The following is an 18,994-nucleotide window of genomic DNA, read 5'->3' as shown; positions in this document are numbered from 1 at the left end:
TGTCATTTAGGTCCTTCAGACTTTATTTTGAGTAAATGCTTCAGGGGAACATTAGCATGGCAAAAACCTTTCAGCTTCTGGGGGGCTCTGCACTCCCCAGACCCCCCCCCCCCGCGTTTTTAAGCATTTTTCTTTTTTTGCCTTTCAGCTGACACCTCTTATTACAGCCCTCTTAACCCCCGTCATTATAAGCATTTTTTTTAATGTAGATGTAAATTAATATTCACAGTTTTCAGCTAGTGGACAGTAGGGCTGTACAATATGGCCAAATTATCGTATCTCAATATTGTCCTATCAATTTGATATACAATATGACTATGATTTGACACAAAGTGCAGCAACAGTGAAAATTAAACCTTCTTAAACAAAACAGTAATAATACCACACTCATTTTGCACTCATCATAAGGTTAGGATACTGTGTCCTCCAAAAGTATTGGAACACTTTAAATTTCACACATTTTTAACTTGTTTATGCCATTTTAGATACAAGAAATACAAAAAAATTAATAATAAAATTTCTAAAATGATCTTCCTCAAACTCGAACTGAAAGCAAATCTGTAAAACTTGATAAAACCTGTAAATAATAATCAGTTTTATTGCCAGTTTTCTTTTGACAAGTCAGGGGATGGAAACATGAACATTTCCAAGTCACTGATTATGTCTTGGACTTTATTTACATAAATTATGAAGAAATACAAAAGTTTCTTTCACCAAAACATCAAATCTAGACTTTCATCTCAAATGTACTTTCTGTCAAATTGTAGCTGATCTTTCAGGTCTTTTTAAGAAAATCCTCTACACCATCAGGAAGCTGGATTTTATATTTTTAATTAATTTATATCAAGTTCTAGAGATTTGCTTTCAATTTGAGTTTAAGGAAGATAATTTTAGAAAAAAAAAGTATTTGAAATGGAATAAACAAATTAAAATGTGTGAAATATAAAGTGTTCCAATACTTTTGAGGGCAATTGAGAAACACTGAGGAGCAGCAGCTTACGTCTCATATATAGTGCAGCAGATAAGAGAATATTTGCAGTGGAATCCTGCAAATGGTGATACAAACATCATATTCGGCACAAATAATCTAAAGACATGAACTCTTTTGAAAAAACTGATTGGCCACTTGAATTTTTCAATAGGCAACCAGGTAGGGGTCAGTTGAAGAATTACACAGGGGTCAAAATTTAAAAAATGCTCCAATCATATAGAAAACTATACCACATTGTTTGCCTGATAATAAAGATTCCAAAAAGGTATAGTTTGGACTAAATGTGACTAAATGTTATGGAGTTATGAGGTAAAAGCAGCAAGAATGGTGACAAAGGTCAGTTTCAGTTTGTACAGCGGTCAAAAGTTAAAGTTGCTCCAATTTTGGTAAAAAATGATGCAGATTATTGGTTGAGTTAATCAGGTTTTAAAAAGTAACAGTTTGCATCATGTCTCATGCTTAGTTCATGTTAAAGGGTAACATATGTCACATGTCATAGAATCCAATGGACATTGACCTTGTTTGACCTTTACTTTGGCGACCAACCATTCAGCACTGTCAAAACTATTCCATTTATGAATCCAATTATCTATTCAATTTGATTGGAGCATTTTTAAATTTTGACATCTGTGTAATTCTTCAATTGTCCCCTACAGTGCCAACTACTGGACAGGAGGAACCTAGCAGTCAATGTGACACTGATTTCAAAATGCAGCTCTTTTCAACCAGACGTGTGGTGCCGTGACATGTCAATCATCTGTGTCCAATCAGATCTGAGGGGAGTTCAGTGAAACCCTGGCCTCTGCTCTAGCTCCACCCATGCCAGGAAGTGTTCAACATTTGACATTTCCTGTTTCACTGTGACTGAAAAGTTGGCACTTCCTGTTTGAGTCTGAGCTTGCCACTGAGTTCCCGCGAGATTCCATGGGATCTCGTCTGTCAATCCAGGAAGTGTTTGACATTTGAACATTTCCTGTTTTACTGTGGATTCAAAATTGGGCACTTCCTGTTTAGGATGCCCTGTACCATGAGTGAGGTTTGCGCCGCTGTGCGACGCTTCGCTCAGAATAATGTAACAAGAACACTGATTGTATATATTGTGTTCCAACATCAAACTGAGCAATATTGGCTTTTCTCTTTTCTGATGAAAGTGATTCTAAGGGTGTCTCAGATATTGCAGATTTATTCTTTTCTTCTTAGTGTCTGAATAAGAACCCAGCTTCTTTTGGGCCACTTGAACAATTACCAACACACACACATAAATTGGGCTGTTTTCACATCTTCAAGCTCAAGCGCTGTTTCACTGGGAATAGCTGTTTCATTATAAGAAGCAAGAAGCTATTAGTTTTGTTCTGATTGCTGAGAGCACATTTCAGTCACTGTATGAAACACAAACTCAATCACTGCCAAAGTGTCAATAAGGAACAGGCTCTTACTGTGGGTGAACCGCGGTGGGTTGTCGTTGACGTCGGTCAGCGTGACAGTGACGGAGGTGGTACCAGAGAGTCCGCCCATCTGGCCAACCATGTCTTTGGCCTGGATGACCAGCACGTACTGGTCCCTCGTCTCTCGGTCCATGTTGGGCAAAGCTGTTCTGATGACACCTGTGTCAAAGAGGAGGAAACAGATGCACTACATGACAAACGGGAAATATGTTTTCATCATGTAGGGATCTTATTTTGTTTCTATTTGAATCATCACCATGATGGGATGTGATTGAAGCTGATACAAATCACTTCACCAGTGGATCAAAAAAGGTTCAACAAGAGCAAAGGTTATGAACCTGTCCTCACAATCCAGTTCCCAGTTTCAAACATCACTGAATTGGGCAGCGCAGTCTCGTTTGAGGGCGGACGCAAAAAGGTAAAATATGACACATACGAGGTCTGTTAGAAAAGTATCCGACCTTTTTATTTTTTTCAAAAACTATATGGATTTGAATCATGTGCGCTTGCATCAGCCAAGCTGGAACCTTCGTGCGGATGCGTGAGTTTTTTCACGCCTGTCGGTTGCGTCATTCGCCTGTGAGCAGGCTTTGTGTGAGCACTGGTCCACCCCTCTCATCGTTTTTTTATTGCGAATAAATGTCTGAACGATTTGGAGCTTTGCTGCATCAATTTTTTTGCAGAAACTGTGAGAGACCTCCAGGTGGACACCGTTTGGAAAATTAATATGGCTTTCAGAGATGATTTTATGGGGATTATACAAATTAAGGAGTGTTACTGCCGCTTTAAGGACGGCCCACAACTGCTGAGAGCGCGGCGCGCTCCCAACGCTGATCGACATGCTCAGACCCCGCTGAAACAACCAGATCATTTCCAACGTGAAGGCTTTGTTGATCCGGGACGTTGTCTGACTTTCACAAAAAGGCAGAAGGCGTTGACATCAGCACTTTTTCGGCACATTCCACTGTTACAGGAGTTTTTTTTCATGGAAAGAAAAGCGGAGGGACGCGCCACAGAGCCGTTCATTACGCGGCACAAAACCACCTCCATGTTGGTCTCGCAGGACAGCTTTCAGGTGGATTTCAGACGGCTGTTGGTTGCTTTTCAGTCGTGTGATTATCCGAGAAATTGAGCATGAGCTGGACATGCCCCAACATGTCCTGTGAAGCTTCATCACGGCATTGCTTTGCGCCATGCGGCTCCATCGCGACGCGCGGAATTCCGCTCCTCTTTCCATTGACAAAAACTCCTGTAACAGTGGAATGTGCCGTTCATTTCTAAACTGGACGCTGTCTTGATCCAGTATGTCATCTGACTAGCACAGGAATTGTGAAAAGATGTGGACATCAGCACTTTTTTGGCACATTGAGACAAACGTGCGGAGTAGTTCCGTGCGTCGCGGTGGAGCCGCATGACGCAAAGCAACGCCATGATGAAGCCTCACAGGACATGTTGGGGCATGTCCAGGCTCATCCACAATTTCTCAGAAGAATCACACAACTGAAAAGCAACCGACAGCCGTCTGAAATCCACCTGAAAGCCATCCTGTGAGACCAACACGGAGGTGGTTTTGTGCCGCGTAATGAACGGCTCTGTGGCGCGTCCCTCTGCTTTTCTTTCCATGAAAAAAACTCCTGTAACAGTGGAATGTGCCGAAAAAGTGCTCATATCCACGCCTTCTGCCTTTTTGTGAAAGTCAGACGATGTCCCGGATCAATAAAGCCTTCACGTTGGAAATGATCTGGTTGTTTCAGCGGGGTTTGAGCCTGTCGATCGGCGCTCGGAGTGCGGCGCGCTCTCAGCAGTTGAGGGCGGTCTTTAAACCCTCTGGATCACTCCTTAATCTGTGTAATCCCCATAAAATCGTCCCTGAAAGCCATATTAATTTTCCGAACGGTGTCCACCTGGAGGTCTCTCACAGTTTCTGGAAAAAAATTGATGCAGCAAAGCTCCAAATCGTTCAGACATTTATTCTCAGAAGGCACTTTCTCTGAGATTTTGGGCAAATTACACACAAACAAAGTGAAAATACAAAGAAAAAGTGATGATGCGGTGGAAAGTGGACATGAACTGTGGTTTGTTTATGACCCGGAGCTCAAACGTGTCGAGGTGGTTTTGCAGGCAAGAGAACGCAACTACTCTGGTTAGCTGTGTAGACTAACACTTACCGACACAATGTCTCCCACTCGCCTCGTCTTCCCTTCAGCACTGGGAACCTAAAAAAAACTGGGAATTGCATCTGCTTCACTGATTGCAGACGAAAAAATTTCGGTGTGAAGTTATGCTGCATATATAATGCGCAATGGGAGCGGCTGTCCCCTTAACTGGTCAAATCCCGCGATATCACACAGGGTTCAAACAAGACTGCGCTGCCCCATGAGAAGACCAGGGTGCTATCTCGAGGTTCTAAAACACATAGCTCAAGTTTTGTTTTTTTTTAGGCATGTCCAAGCACACATTGCTGTTGATGGTTTTAGAGTATCCCAGAATCCTTTCCACGCTGGGGAGGGAGGCTTGATAATGGCTCAGCTTAATGCTAACTTTAACACTGAAAATGCCATAGACATGCTAACACATTAGCATCGGTCCCGTTCTTAAGTTATAAAATACATCTCTTTTGGCAAATCATAAGTCGGTTTTACAGGGTTTTAGTGGGGAAAAATTAAGATAAAGTGAAATATAACAAAGAACCAACGAAGCAACAGATCGAACATCGAAGCACTGCTTCATTGGTTCAAGGTTCATAGCAAAGCCGTGCTGCAGAAATGCTTGATTACAGACCCGCTGCAGGGTCTGTAAGCAATATAGAGAAATGATCATTTTCCTGACAAATAGCCCCAAAAACAACAGCCATTCTGAAGGACCAATAAGGGAATCGTTAAGCAAAAAGGCTATTGGTGTTGATGGATCAAATTATTTCTTAAGGATACCCAAAAAGAACTGGTTCCCGACACACAGCCCTAACAGCAACACGCTTTTTAAAATTTATTCATTTATAAATTTTTTAATAAAACTGACATTAAAGCCTCACAATTATCTTAGTTAAACACTAGAGGTGGGCGATACCAAGAATTCTGGTATTGATCCAATACCAATTAAATACAGGCCCAGTATCGCGGATATCAATACCGATACCGATTCTTTTTCATATACTCAACAAAAATATAAACGCAACACTTTTGGTTTTGCTCCCATTTTGTATGAGATGAACTCAAAGATCTAAAACTTTTTCCACATACACAATATCACCATTTCCCTCAAATATTGTTCACAAACCAGTCTAAATCTGTGATAGTGAGCACTTCTCCTTTGCTGAGATAATCCATCCCACCTCACAGGTGTGCCATATCAAGATGCTGATTAGACACCATGATTAGTGCACAGGTGTGTCTTAGACTGTCCACAATAAAAGGCCACTCTGAAAGGTGCAGTTTTGTTTTATTGGGGGGGGGATACCAGTCAGTATCTGGTGTGACCACCATTTGCCTCATGCAGTGCAACACATCTCCTTCGCATAGAGTTGATCAGGTTGTCAATTGTGGCCTGTGGAATGTTGGTCCACTCCTCTTCAATGGCTGTGCGAAGTTGCGACGACGAACTGGAGTCAGGTCGAGACCCCGATGAGGACGCCGAGCATGCAAATGAGCTTCCTGGAGACGTTTTCTGACAGTTTGTGCAGAAATTCTTTGGTTATGCAAACCGATTGTTTCAGCAGCTGTACGAGTGACTGGTCTCAGACGATCTTGGAGGTGAACATGCTGGATGTGGAGGTCCTGGGCTGGTGTGGTTACACGTGGTCTGCGGTTGTGAGGCTGGTTGGATGTACTGCCAAATTCTCTGAAACGCCTTTGGAGACGGCTTATGGTAGAGAAATGAACATTCAATACACGAGCAACAGCTCTGGTTGACATTCCTGCTGTCAGCATGCCAACTGCACGCTCCCTCAAATCTTGCGACATCTGTGGCATTGTGCTGTGTGATAAAACTGCACCTTTCAGAGTGGCCTTTTATTGTGGACAGTCTAAGGCACACCTGTGCACTAATCATGGTGTCTAATCAGCATCTTGATATGGCACACCTGTGAGGTGGGATGGATTATCTCAGCAAAGGAGAAGTGCTCACTATCACAGATTTAGACTGGTTTGTGAACAATATTTGAGGGAAATGGTGATATTGTGTATGTGGAAAAAGTTTTAGATCTTTGAGTTCATCTCATACAAAATGGGAGCAAAACCAAAAGTGTTGCGTTTATATTTTTGTTGAGTGTATTTAAGCTTCATAGATCCAAAGGATCCAAAAAACCTAGGACAGAATTTCGCCAAATATTGTACATGACAACAAAATACTTTATTATCACAATCAATGTTTTTGTTTAAAAAATATCACTCAACAAAACTTAAAACAAAATCTCCTGAGGTAGAGGGCTGACAAACCACAATAAAAGGGTGCGCTGCTCCATGTTGTGTGACAGTGCAGCGCTGCTCTTACAGACAGAGTAGACTTTGATGAATCTGCGTGCGCAGCAGTCAGTGCATGCGGGAGAAAAAAAACAAATTGAGTATCAATCTTTTTACATGAGGATTGTTCAATATTAATACTAGCATTGGTATGGATATTATCGATATTAGGATCGATCACCTAAATACATATTTTGGTTGAGCTCACCTCCATAATGATGCAAGGTTGCAAACAAGTTGCCGCAAATGCTTGTTTACACTGACAATGAAATCTCTGCCTCCCCAGCGAGAACACGATTACGCCAGAGATTTGACACTGTAAAGGTGTCAATTGACCAGTGGCTGCAAATACTGACTCGCATTAATCAAGGGCAAGTTGTGGGCATTCCCAGCACATCTCATAACATCAACCAATCAGTCACCTGTAATCCCAAAGGTGTGCAAGTCACACAGTGCTGTGGCATTGAACATATGCAAGTAGAAGGCACAGAGAGGTTTTGTGGCAAGGAAACATACAGAGTGAGACATAACTCATGACAGCTGGATGAACACATCTGAACATTGTGTCCTTTAGCACCACTTACGTCCACAGTGTCAAGTGTGTCCACCAGCGTGTAGGGTTATATGCACACAAACTGCAGCTGTGCAAAGTGGTCTTTGTGATGCACGTCACACTCAAACTGAACAGATACACAGACACTTGTCACCACTTTGGAAGGTGCATTGAGCTCCTTGTCTGTCATTAACGGTTGTGCATGCGTTCGTGCACGACATCTGTACGCAATTGGAATGAACGTTATTTGTCTGCTGAAGATGGAGTGTGTGATTAGTGTTTGCAAGTGTTTTGTGTCAATGCACGGGTCGCTGCACGTCTTAATAATGTATTATCATCATCTACGTTTTCAATTTAAACCATAGTTAGTGTCCAGACCCCCTGTGAAAACTCAATCCACCTCCCTGAGCGCACAATGCCAGCTGCAGGGAGAGAGAAAGAGAGCAAAGAAGCACCGAGCAAGTCAGCTCAAGTCTGGGAGCAGGCGCTGGCACCACGCTTCGACGCATCCATGACACCTCTGCTCCGAGCTGGCCATAGGTCCTGGATGGCAACCACCGAGGCAGACAATTGATGCTGATGCTCCTTCACAATGCAAGTAATCCTCCCCGTCTTATTCTCCATAAGTAACCACTTGTTTGACAAAAAGTCATTCCAGTAAAACTGGAGTGTGAGTGTGTTTGTGAATGGGTGACTGTGAGGCATCATTTTAAAGTGCTTCAAACTTCCAAATCAAATGGCAAAATGCTCTAAAAATGCCATTTACCGTGTTGCTGTATCTGTCAGAGTAAGAAAGAGCCTTGGGTTCTGGATGACAGCTACCCAGGCAGACAAACAACCGGGCCTTCCCAACTCAGCAAAGTGAAATGTGGGAATGTCTTTGGTCTTCTTCAGCCACTGTGATTCTCAAAACTGAGACATATACATCCAAACTAGCATATCTGACATTTCCCCATCGAACAGGTAAAGAGTGGATTTCCAAAACTGGCAGCTTGTCCAGTGTGGACCCCACCTGCTACCCAATGACCAGTGGGATAGGCTCCACCCTCACCCCCTCACCCCCTTAATTAGAATAAGCAGGTACAGAAAATGAATTAATTTTTATGTAACACTGTCAATGTGCTGACTATACATTGGTAGAAATAATTTGTTTTCCCTAAAAAATGGTGTTTATCCCCATTAACTGGAATAAGAATATACAGAAAATGAATGAATTTTTTATGTAACACCGACTATAAATTGGTAGAAATAATTTAGTGTTTCCCGCAAAATGGTGTTTATTCCCATTAATTGGAATAAAAATGTAAAGAAAATGAATGAATGTATGAATTTTTATGTAACACTGTCAATGTGCTGACTATACATTGATAGAAATAATTAAATGTTTTTCACTCAAAAACAGTGTTTATCCCTGTTAATTGGAATAAGAATACAGAAAAAGAATGAATGTATGAATTTTTATGTAACACCATCAATGTGCTGACTATACATTGATAGAAATAAGTTAATGTTTTTCCATCAAAAATGGTGTTTATCCCCATTAATTGGAATAAAAATGTAAAGAAAATGAATGAATGTATGAATTTTTATGTAACACCATCAATATGATGACTATACATTGACAGAAATAATTTAATGTTTTTCCCTCAAAAATGGTGTTTATCCCCATTAATTGGAATAAGAATATAAAGAAAATGAATGAATGTATGAATTTTTATGTAACACCGTCAATGTGCTGACTATACGTTGATAGAAATAATTTAATGTTTTTCCATCAAAAATAGTGTTTATCCCTGTTAATTGGAATAAGAATGTAAAGAAAATGAATAAATGTATGACGGTGTTACACAAAAATTCAATGTGCTGACTATACGTTGGTAGAAATAATTTAATGTTTTTCCCTCAAAAATGGTGTTTATCCCCACGAACTGGAATAAGAATGTAAAGAAAATGAATGAATGTATGAACTTTTATGTAACACCGTCAATGTGCTGACTATACATTGATAGAAATAATTTGTTTTTCCCTCAAAAATAGTGTTTATCCCCGTTAATTTGGAATAAGAATGTATAGAAAATGAATGAATTAATTTTTATGTATTACCATCAATGTGCTGACTATACATTGGTAGAAATAATTTCATGTTTTTCCTCCAAAAATAGTGTTTATCCCCGTTAATTGGAATAAGAAGGTATAGAAAATGAATGGATGGATGACTGAATGAAAGAGTGAATGAATGAATTTTTGTGTGACACTGCCAATGTACTGATTATGCATTGATAGAAATAATTTAATGCCACCCCCCCCCCCAAAAAAAATGGTGTTTATCCCCATTAATTGGAAATGAGAATGTATAGAAAATGAATAAATGTATGGATTTTTGTGTAACACTGTCAATGTACTTGTTACAAATTGGTATTAATAATTTCATGTCTCATTTTGCAAATAAACTCTTCATGTGATACTCCTCATTTGAGTCTCACTGAGCAACTGCTCATTTCTAGCAGGACCCCTGGATCCTCCAAAGAGACCTGGTACCACAGATACCCAGTATGTGACCAAGACGGTAATAATACCACGAAAGTTAAGGCAACAGAATTAGGAACAAAGGAAAGCCTCCTGATCCCTCTAAAGCCGTTGCTGTTGCTTTCATTGTTAATGACTTAGCACACAATGTGTTTCACTCATTAAATGGCATTTATTAAAGATTCTTACAGAACACTGATGATTACTCATTAAAAACCCCACAAAGCTGCGGCACACACTTCCTGAATAAATGAATCTTTAATTTTTTTTTTTTTGGTCGCTGCGTTCACAGCCTGATGAAACAGATCAAAGAGGAGCTCGTAGAGTTGGCACCTGAATAATTTCTCATAATCCTTTAAATTACACAGATATTTGACACATAATTGAGGTCGAATCTCCAGAGAAAGAAAAGGAAAAAAACACTGAACACTGAATGTTCCTGCTCATTATTTGTTTTGAAAAATTTAAGCAAGTTTTTTATGTAACACCATCAATGTGCTGACTATACATTGACAGCAAATTTAATGTTTTTCTATCAAAAATGGTGTTTATCCCCATTAATTGGAATAAAAATGTAACGAAAATGAATGAATGTATGAATTTTTATGTAACACTGTCAATGTGCTGACTATACATTGATAGAAATAATTAAATGTTTTTCACTCAAAAATAGTGTTTATCCCTGTTAATTGGAATAAGAATACAGAAAAAGAATGAATGTATGATTTTTTATGTAACACCATCAATGTGCTGACTATACATTGATAGAAATAAGTTAATGTTTTTCCATCAAAAATGGTGTTTATCCCCATTAATTGGAATAAAAATGTAAAGAAAATGAATGAATGTATGAATTTTTATGTAACACCATCAATATGATGACTATACATTGATAGAAATAATTTAATGTTTTTCCCTCAAAAATGGTGTTTATCCCCATTAATTGGAATAAGAATATAAAGAAAATGAATGTATGAATTTTTATGTAACGACCTTGACTGTGTTGTTTATCGAGTTTAAAGCTGAACTACTCGTGCATTTACCAGATTCTTTTGTGGTGTCCACTGGTCATACAGTCCTCATCAAGTGAATCTTATAATACATCTTTTAAATTAAAGGAAACATACGTACATCCACAACACATGCAAAGCGTCATGATCATATCTGAAATCTAACAATTTTTACCTGCACTTAGTGAAACATTTACCATCATTTCTCTGAGTATAAAATAAAATGTTTAAAATAACAATAACTCTCTTTTAGTAGGTGTCTTTAGTCATAGTATTCATGAAATATAAGTTGAGAAATAAAAAAGACATTATTATGACCACAGCCGATAAATGTGGCTATAAAGTGCTGAATCATCACTATCATTGCGTTGCAGCACTGATTCCTTATTGTAGCTTAAAGTTACAGTCTTTTGGAATAATATGTTGTAAATTAGCTTAGCGTTAGCTTTGCGTTAGGTACGGTGTCAAGCAACTGGCATTGTACCAAAAGCTAGCATGAACTATGTGCCTCCATTGTGAACAAAGGATATATAATGTGCTTAAAAAATACACATGTGCTCACATAAATGCAGGAAAAATCACTAGCATAATGGGCTAATGTTAGCTAATGTTAGCATGAAAGCTTGCTATCATAATGGACTACAATTAGCATGAAAATTTGCAATCATAGTGGGCTAACATTAGCATGAGGTGACTGGGTGCCTCGATTGAGAGCAACTGGATTAATAATGTACTTAAAAACACATATGTGCTGTTAGAATTTTACTTGGAACATTCTTAATGCAAATGTTCAGGCAATTTTACATGTTGCCTAAATAAATGACAGTCTGTGTGTTTTTTGCATTTTCAAAGGACAGACTAATTACTAAACAGCCTTCAACAATTATGATATAGATTCAAACTACAGTTAAATTCAATGTATTTGATTGATTGGAATGTTTATTTCGAATATCAAGGCACAAAATAACAACGATAATAATATAAAATATAAAGAAAACTATAATCAATGGATATTCGAAAAGGAGTGAGAAGAAGTAAAACTTATTTACTCCCACCCCTTGTCCTTAAGTAAATAACATAATTAACTTATACACAATATATGGTTGATTCTTAGACGACGGGCACTTATTATGTCTTTTGATCATATTGTATGAAAAACAGAAAAAAGGGGAAATTTCACACTTTTATAGTTATCTTTACAATGAAAGTGTGTTAAGAAATTTGTTCTAGTAGTCTGTGATGACATCTTCACCTTTTTTCAGCATCATTATATGCAAATATTGCCGTTTTGTGCTTGTCCCACACCCAGACTTTTTGATCTTCAATGATAAAAATTTTCTAATGTTTTAAAATATCTCTGAATAAAATATCAGTAAAATAATCAAAACATAATTGGGGTATTCAATGTCATACAGCTGTTGTGATTTTTTTAAACAAAATGTAGTTGTCCCACACTATTGCCGTAATTTCCACCACAACACTGTAATGTCCCTTTAAACAGTTTGTATGAAAGATTGTTTGGGTAGTTTCTATGGAGATAAACAGTGACATCAGAGCACATGTATATAGCGCCAAATCACAACAAACAGTTGCCCCAAGGCGCTTTATATTGTAAGGCAATGGTGTGGTGGAAATTACATTTACAAGGCCAATAGTGCCCGTAGTTAAAGAATCACCCATATGCATTAATACATATAAACATACACACATAATCAAATACATTTATCCATCAGCACATGTGTAGTCCCACATATAAATCCACGTGTACCATATAAATATAATACAAAGAAACACCACAAAAAAGACTAGCAAGGCTAGCCAAAGCAAGGAAAGAAAAGCATTGAGTAGAAATAACCAAAAAACAAACAAAAAATAAAAATAATAACTAGACATTTGCCCCTAAAACACCTGATGAGCGGGCACACCTCCTTCATCCTCATACCTTTTGAAAATCTTATTTTTATACAGCATTTTGAACTGTCTCATATTTGAACATTGCTTCAATTCCACACTAGTCTCACCCCACAGACTGATAAACAAAAATGTTTTGTGGTTGTATGAAATCTTGGTTCTTTAAAGTTACATTTTCTCCTTAGATTGTAATCCCCTTCTTGATTTTTGAACAGGTGTTGAATATTCCCTGGTAATAAATTATTTGCTGCTTGAACATTATTTGTGCTGTTTGGTTACTGCACAATGTCAGGAAGCTTGAGTAATTGTGACTTTAGAAATAATGTGTTTGTGTGATCCTGATAACCAGCTTTGTGAATGATCTGTATCTCTCTTTTCTGTAGGATACTTAATGAACATCATGCGGTTTTGTAGTTGTTGCCCCAAACCTCAGCACAGTACTGCAAATAAGGAGAGACTAGTGAACAGTATAGAGTGTGGTGTGATTTGAAATCTAAGACCTTCTTTGCTTTATTTATTACTGCAATGTTTCTTGAGACGTTGCTCTGTATATGTTTGATATGTGGTTTGCAGCTAATTTTGTAATCTATAATTACCCCCAAAAATTTAATTTCATGAACCCTCTCAATTTCTACCACCTCTACTTTTATCTTTAACTGTGTGTTCATTCTACAATTTCCAAATAACATTATTTTTGTCTTACCTAAATTTAATGATAATCTATTACTGTCAAACCATTTCACCCTGTAGTATAAGTTACACATATCAAAAAATAACTTTTGAAGAAGAACACTCCATGTATACGTCACCTTTTTTTGTATTATCATGTCTTTAGTTATGTATTTTTGGTTATTGCTGTTTTGTACTACCTACATCCATCCCTACATACATTCATACATACATCTTCCACCGCTTATCTGGGATTGGGTGACAGGGTCTCTTTCAGGTCACAGGGATACTTTTACGACTGACATTTATTACTTTGTTACTGGAGTTTATTTTGTTTAGTGCTTTGATTCTTGATGAAGTCCTACATAAGGTTATTCTAATTATTATTATAATTATTGAAATATTGTTATTATTCTTAATAACAATAATAAATGTACTTTTTTTAGTATATAAGATGCACAGGAGTATAACTTACAGAACCTCCCAAAAGTACATAAAATTATTTCATTATTGTTATTATTCTTAACAATAATAAATGTACTTTTTTAGTATATAAGATGCACAGGAGTATAACTTACAGAACCTCCCAAAAGTACATAAAAATTATTTCATTATTGTTATTATTCTTAATAACAATAATAAACATACTTTTTTAGTATATAAGATGCACAGGAGTATAACTTACAGAACCTCCCAAAAGTACATAAAAAAGGAATTTATACTCCAGAAAATATGGTCATTTAACACAATAGCCAGTGGCCTAAGACAACAACTAGATGTCTTTGGTACTAGGTGTGTTTATGAATAGTTACTTAGGGAGGCTAAACTGAGGAGTAGGGCTTGCATTTTTAGGGAACATCAGCAACAAAATATTAGCCATGTAGTGCCTCTGGGAAGGAACCAGCACAAAGGTGCTTCAGTGTTGAGGACTCCAGTGGGTGGAGAAGCTGATGGGGATGCTCATGCTTCTTCTGGCTTTGGCGGCTACTTTCTTGAAGTGAGATGTACCGGTTTTCTGCTGGGGCTTTGCAATCCAAGACCCAAGGCAGTGTGGTGTGGTGGATGTGGCAGCATGCGGCACAAGTGTGTGCTTATAGACTTTACGTGACCTTAAACTTAAAGAAGATTTTAAATCATCATAAGTGATGACATGTCGATTTCAGCGACGTTGCCCTCTTTTCATATGGTGTGTTTCAGTGTGACGTCTGTGGGTCAGTCCTACTGCACTTTGATAATACAGCACATATTACTGGTGTCACCTGCATCTCTGTCACCTTTCCACTAGCAAACACCTTTGCAACTTTTCTTCAATGAAAAACTTTTAACTTCATTTGCCAGAGATTCCCACAGAAGTTGGTGAACAGCCACTTGTGCCATGAATGGTATTACCTATGCATTTAGGATGGGCACCGCTTTGTGGACTCCAGCTGAGACACCAATCAAATTAACATTTTTATGTGAACATCAGTCAGTTTTGATATGTAGAATTCTACCCATTTAGATAGAAGCCTCTGCTTAATGGGCTTCTTTATAACTTTTATATCAAAAGTGGCTTTTCATGTATTCCTCTTTAAATTCATTGCAAATGGGATGTATGATGCATCTAAATGATGACGGCACCAGTGAGGTAATTGATGAATTGCAAGACGGTTAAATAGACTCTGATCATTGTCATTTATTTCTATTTTAATCTGCACAATGCATATATATGAGCTTTTGAGTTGAGGTGAAAGTCAAAATAATTCCATTAGAAATAATAGGTAATAAATTGTTTTACATATACGAGCAAAGAGAAGCAGTGGTGCAAAGCTCGCTCATGGTACAGGGAGTCCCAAACAGGAAGTACCAAATTTTCAGTCCACAGTGAAACAGGAAATGTCAAATGTTGAACACTTCCTGGATTGACAGACGAGATCTCATGGAATCTCATGGGAACTCAGTGGCAAGTTCACACTGAAACAGGAAGTGCCAAATTTTGAGTCCACAGTAAAACAGGAAATGTCAAATGTTGAACACTTCCTGGATTGACAGACGAGATCTCATGGAATCTCGTGGGAACTCAGTGGCAAGTTCACAGTGAAACAGGAGGTGCCAAATTTCGTGATTAATGTCTCCAGTTTCATTTATTTTTGGTGTGCCTGCCACATATATTATTTTGTTGTGTTATTTATTGTTTGCTTTCTCTTATGTGGATTTAGTTTGTTTTATTCTGTTTATCACATTGTTCATATTATACTTTAGTCACATGGTTTTGTTATTTATCTGCAGTGTTCTTATTTGATTATGTTCCATTTGTTATTTATTGCATTTTTTGTTTATCTGTTATCTTGTTTTATTAATTGCACTATTCTCTCGTCACCAGGTTTGTTTATTCTCTGTTTTTCAGTTGTTTATTTTGCTCTTCGGTTCTTATGTTCATGCTTAGTTTGTTACCGGTCTTAGTTGTTCTGCATTCTGTCCATGGTTTCTGTTATTGCCTCTTGTTCTTTGACTGCTCCAGTTCTTGTGTCTTTGTCTCCCACACTCTGATTCGGTCTGCTTTGCATTTTCACTCACTCCTGCTCTTGCACCTGCTCACACGTTTGTTTGTTTCATCACCCCACTAAGTTTTCCTGCCTTCACTATCTTGTCCCATGCATATCTCTGTTCACCAGTCACGCCCCCTTCCAGAACCTTCACCGACACCTGCATCTCGTTTCATTAATCACACCACCAGTTATTTAAGCCCTCACAGTCTCACAGCTCACTGCCAGATCGTTGACTCTGTGTCAATTTCCAGCCTCTGTCTCATGCCCGTCTTGTCCAGCTTATCGATATTTTGACCTTGACTGTTTTTGACCTCTAGTTTTGTCTTGCCTTCGATTGCCCTTCCACTGTGTATTTTGACTTGTGCCTTTTTTTTTTTTTACTACGCCTGTTTCTTGTCTGCCTGCTACCTGTGCCACGCTGCTGAACCACACGTGTACCGACCAGCTGTCTATTGAGCCAATTAAACCCCTGTTTTGAACTCTATCAGTTGTGTGAGTTTGCAGTTGTCCTTACAGTTTGTGCCACGCCTGGTAATAACTAAGCATGACGGATGGTGTAAACTATACCTTTTTAAAATGCCATTAACTCAACCAATAATGTGCATCATTTTTTTTTTTTACCAAAATTGGAGCAATTTTGTTTTGACCCCTATATAAACTGAAACTGACCTTTGTCACCATTTTTTGCTGTTTTTACCTCATAACTCCAGAACATTCACTCATAGATAGTCCAAACTATACCTTTTTGGAATCGTTATGATCAGACAAATAATGTGGTTTCAACATGATTGGAGCATTTAAAAAATTTTGACCCCTGTAGCTCATTAGAAGTCAGCTCCAGGATGGTTCCATATATGAAACTAAACATTAGTTAATTTAGAATATGTGTGCCAAATTTGCTGCTTTTATCCAAGAATGCACAACTGTTTTGCTATGCCGCTCCATTATTACATATATCCCTTGGCGATCATTTTTCTGTTGATCAGCGGTGCTCATTTTGCTTTCAACACTTCCAGAAGCATAACTCACCTACGACCTGCCTTTAGCACCAATTCAGACAATAATTATATCCTGGAGTAGTTGTTGCTCTATTTGGTAACATTTTGTTGCCATGCCCCGCTGTGATTTGCAAAGCTGTTTAATAGAAGACAACTGCTCGAGGCGTTCATAATTTTTCACCACACCTCACCCAGCTCGTTTGCCCGTAGCACCAGCATGAACCAACGTAACAGGTGTACTGAGAAACACCTCCTCGGTGCGTTCACAGGAAAAACCTCAGGCCGCGCGCCCGGGACAAGTCTGTTAAGCTATTAAGCCTAACAAGGCGCGCCGCCTCCTACAAGGACAAACGTTTAAGCACGCATAGGTAGAAAATTTGCAATTAAGTCCAATCTAGGAACAAAGTGGGGACGAAAAACACAATCAAGAAAAGTGTTTCCAAAGACTTTGAGAAAAATGAAGATGACTTTTCACCATCAATCGAGATTGGTGTTGAAAACAAACAATTCCATTAAGTGTTTAATTTTCTCTCCGTGCCATTCTTTATTAATGTCATTACAGTCCCTCCAGCTGAAAACTGTTATTGGCTGCTCTAAGTAAACGCTTCAGTTAGCTAAATTATACCGAGCTGCCCACCTCTTTCTGCAAAGTCCCTGCCAGTGGGCTTACAGTGGGATGACGGTGGTCAATAAAGCAATAATCTTTTGCTGCTGCTCTACAAAACAAGCCATTTGAGAAGTGCATCAAATGCTGAACAGTGGGCTGTTGTGCTGCTGGGAGAAATCATTGCTCCCTTCGCGTCTTCGGTTCAACCTCAGCGACAAACTCACAACATGCCGCGTCTGGTTTTTAAGCTTAATTCTTTAATACAGAGAATTTATGCATTTGATTCTGTGCTGTGGATATTCAACAATCTACCCATTCATCCCTCTATCTATCCGTTCTTCACTTCTCCTTTGCTTCAGTGCAAAGTTGGGGCCAATTATGGAGCAGCAGTGCTGCTCTGCTGCCTGGTGAAGTGACACCTACGAACTCTGTTTACTGAATTGCATCAGAATGGTTATTTCAGTACACTAAAGCTCCTTAACACAAAGAAATAAAACACTTTTTTCCTGTTCTCCACTCCATACAGCATCACTAGAGGGATAAGGCTTGTAAGATTACCATTAAAAGAAACAATCTCAAAAGTTTGGGAGGCAAAGTTAGGCGCTTTCATGAGCAAATGCAAAATTAGGCAATAGTTTTGAAATCTCGAGCATATGGAGGATGTTGGCAAAATAAATATTTTGTGGTTGTCTTTTCAGGAGAGCAGCATGGTCAATAAATCCTACACAGGCCAGAGATCAGGGGCCTTGTGTACAAAGATCTGTGTGGACTTTCTACTAAAAGTTGATGTACGCCAAAACCCTGAATCTGGCACAAACACAAATATATTCAGATGTTTGTAAGTGTGTATAGCCACGAATTCACGCACGTTCCGTTTGTACATCCCACTGAACGCGGAATTGAGCATAGAACCAAACTCCTCCCTGGCCACGCCCATTTAAATATGCGATTTCATGTAAATAGGCCCTTTGAGCAGAGATTCCCCACGACATCACGTCAGACAACATGAACACAGAAAATAAATTATACTGCGGATGACTGGAAATTACGTGGAGACACGCAAGGACAGTTTACTTGATACGCTGTTAAACGGATTAATCATGGAATTGGAAAATGTTACTGGGAGCTATGAAGCGTGTGTGAGGCCGACATGCAAAACAGTGCGCACACACACTGATGTTAAAAAGGTGTGGCGTGTCTCCGCTGACAGTGTGACATTCACAATTTACGCACATGCTTATTGACAAATACTGAACACAGGAAGCCTGTTAGGAAGCTCTGCAGCTCACCATCAAGCAA

At 38.6% G+C, this 18,994-nt stretch overlaps 1 protein-coding gene across 2 annotated transcripts in view; it reads right to left on the bottom strand.

Moving 5' to 3' along the window:
* The window catches only part of cdh7a (cadherin 7a), a 375,152-nt gene that overhangs the window by 117,663 nt on the left and 238,495 nt on the right, over positions 1 to 18,994 (bottom strand). For both annotated transcript variants that reach the window (XM_034166782.1, XM_034166771.1), the window contains one exon: positions 2,428 to 2,595. In XM_034166782.1, coding sequence (XP_034022673.1) covers positions 2,428 to 2,595 — 168 coding nt within the window. The remainder of the gene's footprint in view (positions 1 to 2,427; positions 2,596 to 18,994) is intronic.

This window comes from Thalassophryne amazonica, chromosome 1 (genome assembly GCF_902500255.1).
Source record: "Thalassophryne amazonica chromosome 1, fThaAma1.1, whole genome shotgun sequence".
Classification (NCBI taxonomy): domain Eukaryota; kingdom Metazoa; phylum Chordata; class Actinopteri; order Batrachoidiformes; family Batrachoididae; genus Thalassophryne; species Thalassophryne amazonica.
This window is presented reverse-complemented; position numbering and strand designations above follow the sequence as displayed.